The sequence below is a fragment of the Osmerus mordax genome, chromosome 1 (assembly GCF_038355195.1).
Source record: "Osmerus mordax isolate fOsmMor3 chromosome 1, fOsmMor3.pri, whole genome shotgun sequence".
Lineage (NCBI taxonomy): Eukaryota > Metazoa > Chordata > Actinopteri > Osmeriformes > Osmeridae > Osmerus > Osmerus mordax.
This window is the reverse complement of record NC_090050.1, coordinates 23,508,538-23,522,079: the sequence shown is the minus strand read 5'-3', so window position 1 is coordinate 23,522,079 and position 13,542 is coordinate 23,508,538. Positions and strand designations below refer to the sequence as shown.

General features: G+C 47.3%; 1 protein-coding gene across 1 annotated transcript; it reads right to left on the bottom strand.

Annotated features, from left to right (window-relative positions):
- Window positions 1-2,453: 2,453 nt before the first annotated feature.
- Window positions 2,454-12,865, bottom strand: LOC136951874 (rho-related GTP-binding protein RhoA-D). Its single transcript, XM_067246520.1, has 5 exons — window positions 12,745-12,865; window positions 7,310-7,467; window positions 4,871-4,991; window positions 3,865-3,995; window positions 2,454-3,216 (listed from the first exon to the last, which is right to left on the bottom strand). Exons 2-5 carry the CDS (start codon window positions 7,463-7,465, stop codon window positions 3,043-3,045), a joined length of 582 nt encoding a protein of 193 aa, XP_067102621.1. The 5' UTR covers window positions 7,466-7,467; window positions 12,745-12,865; the 3' UTR covers window positions 2,454-3,042.
- Window positions 12,866-13,542: the final 677 nt, after the last annotated feature.

Below are 13,542 nucleotides of genomic sequence, written 5' to 3'. Positions count from 1 at the left end.
GTGTGCTTTTAGGGACAAGGAGAGTTATATGCATAGTTTAGTTACGCCTTTTGTGACGTTGTGCTTTAATATATCCACAATTTATCATTAACTTGAACTGAAATTCTGCTTCTCTGTGTGGACAATCATCAACTTAAGACCAACCAAAGGCATTCCAACATGCTGTTCTGTTGCAGTTTGTCTGCCAGCCAGCAGGGGGAGCCACTGTTCTCTTCTCCACGGTGGTTAACACACGAAACTGAAGATTGGAATTTGCCAACATCGTCACAACCTCGGATCACTATTTCACGCGTCACACACGTCGATTGAGCACCCAAGAGCCTTTGTGAATTTTGAAGTAAATGATTCATGGATGCGCAAAGGCTTGTGGTTAAGGTCAGTCAGTCAGTCAGTCAGTCAGTCAGTCAGTCAGTCAGTCAGTCAGTCGACGTGTTGTGTCCTTTTATGTATTGACCCCAGAGCTGCTTCTGCCCATCTACCCACTGCTCTTCCCCTGCCTCCTCCAGGGTCACACAGCAGGTGACCCGCCAAGTCTGACCAGCACGCCATGAAGCGGCGGCCATGTTGGGACTGAGAGCCAGGGATGGGAGGATCAGACACACAGGATTATGAGAGCGCTTTGATGAATTCTAACAAAAAGGCTCTCTGGGATTTGTGGAAAGCTGCTTAACATCGTAACTCAGATAGGAATGAACAGAGTTGAAGTGTTGTCATGTCTACGTCCGCGCTAGCTGCCCCTGGTCACCAACTCAGACCTGGTGGCCCAGGTCTGAGTTGGTGGGTTGCTGGGTTTTAGTGAGAGAGTAGAGAGAGGAGAATAAAGAGAGAGTAGAGAGAGAGAGAGTAGAGAGAGGGGGAGAGAGAGTAGAGAGAGGGGGATAGAGAGTAGAGAGAGGGAGAAAGAGTAGAGAGAGGGAGAGAGAGTAGAGAGAGGGAGAGAGTAGAGAGAGGGAGAGAGTAGAGAGAGTAGAGAGAGGGGGAGAGAGTAGAAAGAGTAGAGAGAGGGAGAAAGTAGAGAGAGGGAGAGAGAGAGTAGGGAGAGGGGGAGAAAGTAGAGAGAGGGAGAGAGAGTAGAGAGAGGGAGAGAGAGTAGAGAGAGTAGAGAGATCGCAAAGTCTACAGTGGCGTTTGTATTCAATGTAAATACCTGGGTCTGTTCCTTTAATAGCCTTGGTCCACGTGGTCGTAAAAATAAAGCAGGAGAGATTCCCTATCAAGAGTATATGTTGCTAGATGACAACTCTCAGAGCCAAAACCAACCGACAAACTACCTCCTACATTTTGTGCTCTTCTGACAGTTTAAATGATACCTTAACATTTGTGCAACACTAAGCCCAGTACTGTCACAACCTCTGTGTTGAGAGGACACCTAGAAGCCAGAGCCTGTCGCTGTCCTGGTGTCTCAGCCCGCTAGTTAGTAACCCTGACAACGACCCTAACCCTGACCCTAATAACCCTGATCCTGACCCTAAGCAGGACGTGGCCTGCGGGCCATGCGAGGTGTCTGATGGGACTGTGTCATCAGGTCGCCCCCCCCTCCCTCCCTAACGCCACCAGCCCCTCGTCTACACGGGAACGCCAAAGGCACACGTCTGGCCTGGTAAAAGAAGGCACTGGAAGAAGACTAACAAACCCTAACAAACTTTCCAGTCATTTCTATTCTGGAATGCAGTCAGACCTGAACCCAGGATCTGGGATCTAGAACCAAGGATCAGCTCCGACATGGCCACCCAGTGCCACAATGATGTAACCCTGGCAACCGAGATACCACACAAAGACATTCTCCTTCTAGAACAGGTGGGTTTACATTCTAGTACTCTACACCCACACCTGCGTTCAAGAACACAAACGTAGGTTATAGTTCTAACACACTTGAAGTTCTCATTAAAAAAACAACAACAGAAACACGTGTGGTTCTCATTCTAAAAACAGATTCTCGTTATAGAACACAAAAGAAAGTTGTCACTCTAGGAGAGAGGGGGAGAAGTACTCAACAGAAACCTCCAGACAAAAACAAACAGGGGTGGTTTCCCAGAAAAGATAAATTGACCATGTGACAGCACTTTGAACACGTCTCCTCCCTGGCCCCCAGCCTGCGTGCAGAGGTGAGTCATGTAGCGAGGGGCAGTCTGGACGGCCCTGTCTGTCTGGACGGCCCTGTCTGTCTGGATGGCCCTGTCTGTCTGGACGGCCCTGTCTGTCTGGACGGCCCTGTCTGTCTGGACGGCCCTGTCTGTCTGGACGGCCCTGTCTGTCTGGACGGCCCTGTCTGTCTGGACGGCCCTGTCTGGCTGTTCTCAAGCCCAGGAGGCTGGTACAAGTGTACAGTTTGAGTGTAGTTGGGCTCTCTGCTTTCAAGCTTCTGAGGCATCACAATACCGCTGTCGTGTTTGGGGTGTGGACTAACCTTTTAATAAATGCTACGATGTGCTAACCAAGAACAGAGCCAAAGGTTTAAAACCAGAGTGTTTTACTCAGAGATTTCAGCAGTGTGTGTGAGGTGAGGTCCAAAGTGCTTGTCCTACAAGCCTTACAGAGATGTCAACAGCACTGCCTCTGAAAGAAGGCTCTGGCCTTAACGGTGGTCATCTAGCAAGAAACGAGAGCCTCTTCACCTCAACTAGTCTGGTTCCCTGGATCACCCCACGAAACAAGGTATCATTCAGAAAGATTTAACCAAAGATTAAAGGGGGAAAATGGTCTCCTGGGAAAAACAAGCTAACGTTGCAGACAAACACAAACTCTTCTCAGTGGACAAGTGGATGAAAAACCGGAACAGGAATATCGTCAGGAAAAGGACAGATCATGTCATTGAAGGAAACAAGCTAAACACAAGCAGTTGAAACAGCCATTTTGAACCTGCGTCGTCCTAAAACCCATCCTTCCACTGTTCCTTCCAGGATTCAGCATGTTCATCCGCTTGGCGTAAAATGTGAGATACGTCATACAGTACGAAGCTGTGTGGTACTGCTCAGTCACTCTTGTGTGTTGATGTTGATGTTGTTGTTGATGTTGTTGTTGTTTATGAGCTGTGCTGACAGCTCATAGCAGCAGACAGCCGGATCTCTTCTTGCGCTTGCGGACCTGCAGCGCCGCCCTAGTGGCCATCTCAAACACCTCGCGCACGCCGTCCTTGGTCTTGGCGGAGCACTCCAGGTAGCCGAAGGCACTGATGCGGTTGGCCATGTCCCTGCCCTCCTCAGGCTTCACTGGCTCCTACACACACACACACACACACACACACACACACACACACGCACACGCACACACACGCACACGCACACGCACACGCACACACACACAAGCAAACATGCACACACAGTCAGCTCTTGAAACTTTGTGAACAAACATCCATGTTTTAGAACAATATAGTGCCATAAACACCACCCATTAAACTGAACTACAAGGACTACTACAAAACATATCCTAGGTATGCGGTAATATCTGCCTACAAAGCCGTACCTTACATAACATTAGCTACTAATCAGAGAAGTCCACAGCCATGGTTTTTGGACGTTAAGTTCCATGAAGATACTTTATCCTTGATCTTATCTGAGTACATGTTATCAGTACATATATTATCTTAAGTCCATGATCATGTTTTTGGCATATTGTTTATCTAAAGGTTTACTGACCTAACCTTTAGTCTAGTCTGGTCACCCTTCAACACCCTGACAGACAAACCTTGGTCGTGGAAAAGCAAGATGCTAACCCAAGTGTATGTGATACTGTAGGTGTGTGTGTTATACTGTGTGTGTGATACTCTAGGTGTGTGTGTAATACTGTAGGTGTGTGTGTTATACTGTGTGTGTGTGTGTGTGTGATACTGTAAGTGTGTGATACTGTAGGCATGTGTGTGTGTACCTGCTTCATCTTGGCCAGCTCTCTCCTGGTGTGCTCATCGTTCCTCAGGTCCTTCTTGTTGCCCACCAGGATGATGGGAACGTTGGGACAGAAGTGCTTCACCTCAGGAGTCCACTTCTCCGGAATGTTCTCTGGCGGAACACAGGGAGGTTAGAACATAAGGAGGAAGTTAGAACACAGGAAGTTAGAACACAGGAGGTTAGAACACAGGAGGTTAGAACACAGGAAGTTAGCACACAGGAAGTTAGCACACAGGAAGTTAGGACACAGGAAGTTAGGACACAGGGAGGAAGTTAGGACACAAGAAGTTAGAACACAGGAAGTTAGGACACAGGGAGGTAGGACACAGGAAGTTAGGACACAGGAAGTTAGGACACAGGAAGTTAGGACACAGGGAGGAAGTTAGGACACAAGAAGTTAGAACACAGGAAGTTAGGACACAGGGAGGTAGGACACAGGAAGTTAGGACACAGTTCAGGAGACCTCAGGCAGCTGGAGAGCCAGGAGGGAAACTAGGTGACAGCTCCCTGACTTCCTTCTGATCTTTACCCATACCGGGCTTCAAACTCCGGACCTCTGACCTCCGAGCGCGACTACTGACAAGCTACGTCACCAACAAGCTAGCTTTTCGCTAGCGCTGGATGGGCTGTTTTTATACTGAGGAGGAGTGAGGTAAATAATTCCCCTCGGCTACAGCTACTAACACCGTCATAATTCATAAAGCTTCCTGTTCAAGGAAAGGGATCATCAGGTCCATTGTTATCTTTGAGTCACATATGCTTCGGGATACAGAAAACCCCACCAAGATGAAAATGATATAATTTTAGATTTATACTGATGTGGGGGCGATGGGGATAAGGAGATAAATCAAGTAGCAATATATAGTTATGGAAAGACGATAAGATTACAATGAGACACTGTTTTCCATTTTAAAACGAGGTTGGCAGACAGACATAGTTTGTGAAGCAGCGCTTCAAGTGTGGGTGGCTGTATCCTGGACACCTACCTAAGCTGTCAGGGCTGTCGATGGAGAAGCACATGAGGATGACATCTGTGTCAGGGTAGGACAGAGGCCTCAGCCTGTCATAGTCCTCCTGGCCTGCTGTGTCCCACAGTGCCAGCTCCACCTGAACTCACACCACAGAAGAAGAAGACAGGTGTGAGGGCAAGCAAGACCACCAGGCAGAGAAAATAATGTGTTCATCTAGCAGGCACATTTATTCAAAGCAAAGTACAGGCCAGGAATTTAACCTGCAATCTCTTGATCTGCAATCCCATGCCCTACGGCAGAGCTATAACTCTAACCCCTGACGGAACTACACACACACTCATGTTAGAAGACATACACAAAACAAATTAACACATTTCAACTCCACAAGAGTTACTATTTGATATTGATCCCGAGGCTTCTTCTCTCAGATAAGTTAACCCAGGAAGAATGTGACAGAATGAACTGCTAATGCAGCTAGCGTTCGCCCCAGGCGCATGGTGTACTGTACAGCAGAACAACATATCTTTTAGAAACCCATAATGTCCTGTACTTTAAAACTGGAGATGTTTCTAGAGCATTATGTACATGACGTGGAAACAGCTGATATTTATAAAGTACTACAATCCAGAATGAGAGAACTGCATAGAGCGTAATGTACTGTACGTTACAACAAGATATTTTTGCAAAGTTATAATGTACAGTATGTAAAACAAATATATATATTTAATAGAATTGATCATACATCAGAACAGTACATCTTTCAAAAACAGAATGAAGTCTACATCAAACAGCAGATGTTTACAGAACATTGTGTAGGTTCCTCTCCCTCTACATCTCCCCCCCAGGAACCAGGAAGTCAACAGCGCAGCGAACCATGCAGGCTAAACAAAGCCCGACACATTCCACCTGCTTGCGGTCATCTAAGAGGGCGAGAAGCACGCGAGAGCTGCACCCTGACTGGTCCTCTGTCTGTTTCTGGAGGTATAATGTTTGTGTTGGTCTGGTATGTGTGTGTACGGGTCTGGGGTGTGTGTGCAAACCTGGTGTGTGTGTGTGAGAGAGAGTGTGAAGGCCTGGTGTGTGTGTGTGTGTGCAGGCCTGGTGTGTATGTGTGTGTGCGGGTCTGGTGTGTGTGTGTGTGTGAGAGTGTGGGAGGGTCTGGCGTGGGTGTGCAGGCCTGGTGTGTATGTGTGTGTGCGGGTCTGGCGTGTGTGTGCAGGCCTGGTGTGTGTGTCTATCCAGCACAGAGGTTCGTTAGCTGAACGTCTCGTTACCTCCTCAGCCACTCACAGACAGGATGAGGTCTGGCTTTATCCAATCACACTGCTGATTAATTCAATTAGGGAAATCAGGCGATTAGAGGTTATAAAACTAGATACCTTCTGTTCTCTCCTATGTATGTGTGTGTGCATGTGCGTGTATATGTGTGTGTGTGTGTATGCGTATGTGCTTACTAGAGTAAAGCTTTCCAGTGAATCACTCTCCATTACAACCTCTTCTGTGAGTGGTCTGAAGTTTGATGGATTCTCAAGTAAATTTAAAAGAGCTATTAACTAAATGTGTAGTTAATTGAGTAGTTATGTCACCAGGCCGGTGCGATGGCGGAGGGGAGTGAGGAGGGATGTTGGCGGCTCTAGAACAGCATCCAGGAGCCAAAGCTTTGAGGAGGAGAGTGAGAAAATACTTTGGGGATGAAAAAACAGCATAAGAAAGAGAGAGAGAGCGAGCACCACTTCCTCTGAGGAAGAGGATTGGCAGGCTGTGTGGTGAGAACACTGATCTTATGGTCAGTGGTCAAAAAAAGGGGTTTGTTCTGAGAGGCTGCAGAGGGACACAACAGTCAGGCCGGGGTCAGCGCATTTCCTTTCCAAATGAGAGGCCCTATCGCCCCCCCAGTCCCTCCCGCAGGAAATGAGAGGCATTTCTCGGAGCAAGGGAGGTAGAAGGAGGGAGAGAGAGAGAGACGGGGGAAGGGGTTCCTGGTCTGAACAGGAAGCCAGTGAGAACATTCATTTCCTGTTTCCTGTTTTGCTGAGTGGGATCCTGTGATGGTCAGAGCAGGAGAACAGAGCTGTCTGACCTCTGATCCTTGAGTCTTGTTGAGCACGCCAACACCCTCTGACTCACCGCTCGTCAGTGCACAAACACTCCCGCCCAAACAAAACAAAACAAGTTCAAAATAACACGTAGCCAGATCAACATCTTTCACATCTGGGGGAGTCTTTAAATCACCAGGTAAGTTCTGGAAACCTTGCTCCCTTGTCTTCTTCTACCTGAGACCCCCCCCCTGTATATACATTTTATTTATCTTATTTTACCGATCTCATCTTACCTTCAACTGTGCTGTCGGGATATATATAAATATATTTTTTTTTAACGTCATTTCTAGCAACAAACTTGATTGATCAATCGATCGTTTCCCCACATGCCCCGCTTCGAGGACACATCACACACCTGTTTTCCGTCGACCTCGATGTCGGCGATGTAATTCTCGAACACGGTGGGCACGTAGACCTCGGGGAACTGGTCTTTACTGAAGACGATGAGCAGACAGGTCTTCCCGCACGCTCCGTCCCCCACGATCACCAGCTTCTTCCGAATGGCCGCCATCGCTGTGGAACAAAGTGACACCTCCAATCAGCTTTAGTGATAGACTCACCTCAGACCACCTGGGTTAGCAGACAGGAAGACCGAAAAGGGTCTTCACACAAATCTGTTTAACAACAACAAACTGTCGAATTGTAAGCGTGTTCTACTCATGTGTTTTCTACAAAGAAAGCTCCGGAACGTTCAGAGGCCCTGTACAGGTGAGGACTGAACCGTCTAGTCGACTGAGCTGTGTGTACTACTCTGAGCTCTGCAAGACAAGGTGAAACACTCTGAACACCTGTCTGTCTCAACATCCTCTCTGGAGGGGGGTTCTCACAAGGCCAGCAGGAGACAGAAACAGAAAGGAACAGAGAGAGAAAGAAAGAGAGAGGAGGAGAGAGACAGCTGCAGTGACAGACGTTGAATCCTCAATGCTAAATCTAGATTACTGAGACCCATGGGGAGAGAGGAGGAGGGGGGAAGGACAGGACAGGGAGGGATGAGGGGGAGGAGGGAGGGAGGAGAGTGGGGAAGAGAGGGGGGGGTGGATGGAGGAGAAGGGAGGAGAGGGAGAAGGGGGTTAGAGAAAAGGAAAAGGGAGGGATGGATGGATGGGATGAGTCTGCCAAAGTGGATGATGGACGAGGCGTGGTGTCTGAGCAGCTGTGGATGAAGTCATGAGCCTGACTCCTTCTCCAGGCCTGAGGCTCAGAGAGCAGGCTGCTTCAGCAGGTCCTGCAGAGACCCTCCATCAGAACTCCCTCACAGACCCAGCCTCAGCCCCTAACCCTCCATCAGCATCCCTCACAGACCCAGCCTCAGCCCCTAACCCTCCATCAGCACTCCCTCACGGCCCAGCCTCAGCCCCTAACCCTCCATCAGCACTCCCTCACAGACCCAGCCTCAGCCCCTAACCCTCCCCAGAGCAGTCTGGGCCCAGAGCAGCAGCCTCCGTGGACGGATGGAGACAGAGAGTCAGAGAAAGAAGCGAAGAATTGTTTATGAATCATGCATGGGGATGGGTGAAGAGCCATTGAAAAAGAGCATAGGGATTTATACATAGCTTAGTGGTTAGAGTACAGATCAAGAGGCCACAGGTATGTATATTTGTATCTTTGGATAAAAGTGTCTGCTACAAAAGTACATTATATTACAATATTGTAGATTGTGAACACATTAAACCAAGAGCAGAAGAGTACATAGAGAGTATTATGTTCTGTACATTATATAACACCCAGGGGTTGAAGGGTGAGTGCAGGGACTGTCCAAATATTTAGAGATGGGTTAGTCCTTGATCTGCACAGGGAGGAAGATTGAGAGAAGCTATACAGAAGACCCACGCTGTGAAACAAAAACATGCCACTTCCTGTGCAAAGCTAATAGTTATGAGGTTGGAGCTAGGGCTAAGGTTTGTCCTGGGGCTAGAGGCTGGAGCAGGGCCATAGGGCTGGGGGCTAGGGGCTGGAGCTAGGGCTAGGGGCTGGAGCAGGGCAATAGGGCTGGGGCTAGGGGCTGGAGCAGGGCCATAGGGCTGGGGCTAGGGGCTGGAGCTAGGGGCTGGAGCTAGGGCTGGGGGTAGGGCTAGGACTGGGGGTAGGGCTGGGGGTAGGGCTGGGGGTGGGGGTAGGGCTGGGGGTAGGGCTGGGGGTGGGGGTAGGGCTGGGGGTGGGGCTATGACAGAGGCTTAGTAGAGGCTGAGGGTGGAAATGATCTCTGTGCAGCTCTGTTTGTGCAGGCCTGGGCAGAGCCTGGACAAACAGCCGCCCACCCCCACCTAAACACACATACACAGCTGCTCTCTTCACAGAGCCAACATGATAAGATAGCACATGTCCAGATAGCTAGCGCTCATAGGTAGACCTTCTTGCTAGCGCTCCTGGAATGGAGATTGAGATGACGAATGATTGGTCGCTACCTTGCAAGTCAGCAATCTTCTGCACCGAGTTTAACCAGCACATTCATTCATTAAGATGGATACAACAAGATAAGTACATTTACATTTATTCATTTAGCAGACACTTTTATCCAAAGCGACTTCCAAGAGAGAGCTTTACAAAAGTGCATAGGTCAATGATGTACAATGTGCATTTCAGTAAAAAAAATTGTGAAACGCTCAATTCAAGTTTAGCATGTTATTCTTGACACAATCCTTTATTGTGGCCTGGATTAAAAAGCTTTAGGATTTTGGTTACTAATTCGGCCCTATTGCAGCATGGCTGAATTAATTGATGTTAGTACTAAAACAGGGAATGCCAACTGTAAAAAGCCTCATTTCTCTAGAGCACATACTGAAACTATTTCTCCCATAAATATGTACTTTACCTACATGGGTATCATGAGTGCATTCTGGCTCGTTTGACTACAGTAAAGGGGATTCAATTTCCTTCCCTAAACACAAGCCTTAGAGCCAAGTATTGTATCAACAGGGGGGGGGCAGGGGGGGCAGGGGGCGGCAGAGGAGAAAGGAATGAGAAAGAGAAGAGACAAGAAGAGTGAGAGAGACAGACAGAGAGGGAAAGAGACACACAGATGAAGACAAAGAGAGAGGAAGAGAGAAAAACAGGACAGATATTCACAGATAAGGTGGGGTCAGATGGCTGATTGGTTAGGGAATCGGGCTATCAATCAGAAGACAATCAATCAAATGACGTTGTGTCCTTGGGCAAGGCACTTCACCCTACCTAACATTACTTGCCTCGGGGAGAATGTCCCTGTACTTACTGTAAGTCGCTCTGGATAAGAGCGTCTGTTAAATGACTAAATGTAAAGATAAAGACAGAGGTGGAAAGAGGGAGAGACAGATATGACGAGACCGAGCATGAGGGAAGAAACTTGGTGAGCTTTCACAAGCTAGAAAATAGAACAATACAAACTACAGATCCCAACAGTACAAACTACTGATCCAGAACATATAAACTACATATCCCAACAGTATTGATCCCAGCAGTACAAACTTCTGATCCAGAACATATAAACTACATATCCCAACAGTACAAACTACATAATCCAAATATTACTGTTATAACTGTCCCTGCAGACAACATTTAGAAATCAGATTTGTCTCGGCTAGTCCCGCTTACTGTAAGCTAAAACCAGACACTTGTTTTGTTAAGGTACTTCCTGTTTTGCTCGTACCATACATTCAGCATCTCTGGATGCCAGAACTGATAGGTCAACTGACGTTAATGCTCAGATCGCCTCCTGATTGGACAGTAATGAAGACTTGAAGGCGCAATTGGTCAAACTCACACACCAATGATGAGTGGACAAAGGAAAATTCCACCAGTGAGAAAGCAGGGTCAAGTTTTAAACAAAGAACATTAACTTCGAATGGAACTTTTGAACTTACATTTCACATGTAGATGTGAAATGTAAGTTCATGTCTCAACAACAACCCTGCTGACTTCTCTAGAGAGGTAGATATGGCACAGTCTACACAATAATACTGTTAGCTGGACCACATGGGGTTGAGGGGCAGGTTGGTCAGTAACGGTAATCCTGAGACTCAGAAACATTACAGGTCTTTTAGAAGGCTCAAGAATTTACTCCACCTCTCTGAGCCGCCGAGCTCAGAAATGGGTCAAAGTTCACGCCATGGACAACTTCTGGCTGGCTGGTTTACTGGCCGGCTGGTTTACTGGCCGGCTGGTTTACTGGCCGGCTGGTTTACTGGCCGGCTGGTTTACTGGCCGGCTGGTTTACTGGCCGGCTGGTTTACTGGCCGGCTGGTTTACTGGCTGGCTGCCTGATAGGAGCTCAGCACCATGCATGACTCAAGTAGGTATCTCCACCGCTACCTTGATACTGGCAGATACTCCTCACAAAAGAAGTTTGCGGCTGCAAACTGTTCTGCTTCAAATTCAGGTTAATTTAATATACTTTATTTTCCTGTGTGAATATGCTACATTTCTCAAAGGGAGAGAGATATCAGTGGTCCCTTTCAAAGAGCAGTTACGTTGCCGCTTTAAGACGCAGCATCTTGGCTGTAAAAAAATATTTGTGACAAGTCAGAACACACAGAGGATTTGCGTTATATGGTCGAGAATACAAGGGAAAGGGAAAGCCTACAAAGTCACGCTGTCGTGCATTTGACGCCATTGAAATGCACGACAGCTTGACTTTGTAGGCTTTCCCTTGAAAGGTTTTTCATATTTTAAATCTAAATGTGTTAATTTTTCTTCCTAAAACCCACTAGAGGACACTATTTAAAAGGATATTTTGAAAAATGTCTTCTGGGGGAACATGCCCCCAGTCCCCCCTAGTATTGCTGGGTCACAGGAAAAATAATAGTTTTTTTATCTAGGGGCTTAGCCCCCCCCAAAGTGGTAACCTAAATTCGCCCCTGCGGTAGATGATTATTTTACCGGAGAGGTAGGCCTGTTCTATTGGCTTTTTTTGACGAGGTGGCGAGGACTTGAGTATGTGTCATGATGAGTCATGTTAAGATACCAGACTAGTCACTTCAGTTTAGTATCTCACGGGAAGCTCACGGGAAGCTCACGCTAAGCGGCCGGGCAGGGCCGACGGGTTGGCAGTCCCGCCTATGTTCTTTACCGGGAAGGGGGCACCCGCAAACCGCATTCCTTTCCAAATCACAGAACAGCAGCGCTCAACAGGCGCAACTCACCGTTCTTTTTTCAGTTCACAGATATTAGGCTAACTATTTAGCGAATGGTAGCCCATGATTGTTTCTGATTAGTCGTGAATGATTGACTTGTTTAGTTTCCTCTTATCTGGCACTTTGCACTGTTGCACTATGCGCGGAGTAATTGCAATTCCTACCAAAACAACGCCCTATCCTTGTTTTAGTTAATCCGATTTCTGTCTTGTTTTGGTCCCATGGCAATAGTCGACATGAACATGTAGTCCAAAAGCGAGTAAGAACTCATTGTCGAATCAGCTCTGGAAGGGTAAATCAATGATCACGACAGAGAATTACGACTAATCCAGTATCCTATGCCTGATCGAGAAGAGAGTAGGCTACCGACTGTCCGTTGCAGCCTTGGGTATGAACTAAGTAGGTTTTCTCTTCAGAAACAAGTGTATCAACAGTTGTGGCTGTGGGCTAACAGTTGTCAAATCAAATAAATGGTTCGACAGACCTCAAAAATCACGGAAAGACCGAGAGAATATAACTCGAAAAACTTATCGGCTGTCAAACTGTGATCTCGACAAGGCCACCACCTATTCCTGGGAAACCGGAGTACTGTACATTCCGCTCACTTATTCCCCAAGAATGTTGGGGGAAAACACCAAGCATACGCTACTTTAGGAGTAAGACATTTCAAGACGAAACGTACCTTGTCAGCCGCCTGATTAGATTTTAGTCCCGACTTGCTTTTCCTCCGGACCGTGACACCCTTGCTGCAGTAATCGGTAAATTACGAAGAGGGTGCTAAGTAACGGGGCAGACAAACATAGGATCCTCCCACTGATCGGTAGAACGACTGTGGCGGTGCAGCCGTTGGAATCGCGGAGACCCCACTCTCCTCCCCGCCCCCCCCCCTTCACAAGCCCAATGACATCATCCGCAGAGGGCAAGTGGTGGGTACTGGTCGCGTGTTCACAGGCCGTAGAGGTAGCCTATTATGTGGAATAAACACAAGTCTCCACAAATTGGAATATGATCGTGAAAAGAGTAACCCGTGGACATTATTCTTTAATTACCCAATGTTATTTCCACGGAGAACCCCCCTCCCCCGCAAACGACTAATTTCCTGAGGAAAGATTGTGTTGGTGACAGTTGCGCAACATTTAAATCTAAATCCGTGAACAAGTCCTCGCTTTGTTTCAATAATCGAGGGACACAAGAATTCACCTAACCATATTCAACACCTCCAGCATGTAGCCAACAACATGGATTAAGCTGTGTGAAGTTTGAATATATGCGAAGATGATCAGACACTCACTAAAATAATGTTTTATTTAGACACTTAACATGGTCATCCCTGGGCAAACGAGTTATTTGACTTGATTGACTTGTCATCCATCTTCCTGAACAGGTTACTTTGTGTTATTCATGAAATTGGGAGCTACATTTTTCTCATGTAGGCTACAGAGAAAATCCTCTGTTGATTTATGGGGTGTAACCAAAATTA

Coding starts and splice junctions, on each gene's coding strand:
- LOC136951874 (XM_067246520.1), bottom strand. CDS start 7,465: ATGGCGGCCATTCGGAAGAAGCTGGTGATCGTGGGGGACGGAGCGTGC. Junction 3,996..4,870: donor CGACAGCCCTGACAGCTTAG/GTAGGTGTCCAG, acceptor GTGTTCCGCCAG/AGAACATTCCGGAGAAGTGG. Junction 3,217..3,864: donor AGCTGGCCAAGATGAAGCAG/GTACACACACAC, acceptor GTGTGTGTGTAG/GAGCCAGTGAAGCCTGAGGA.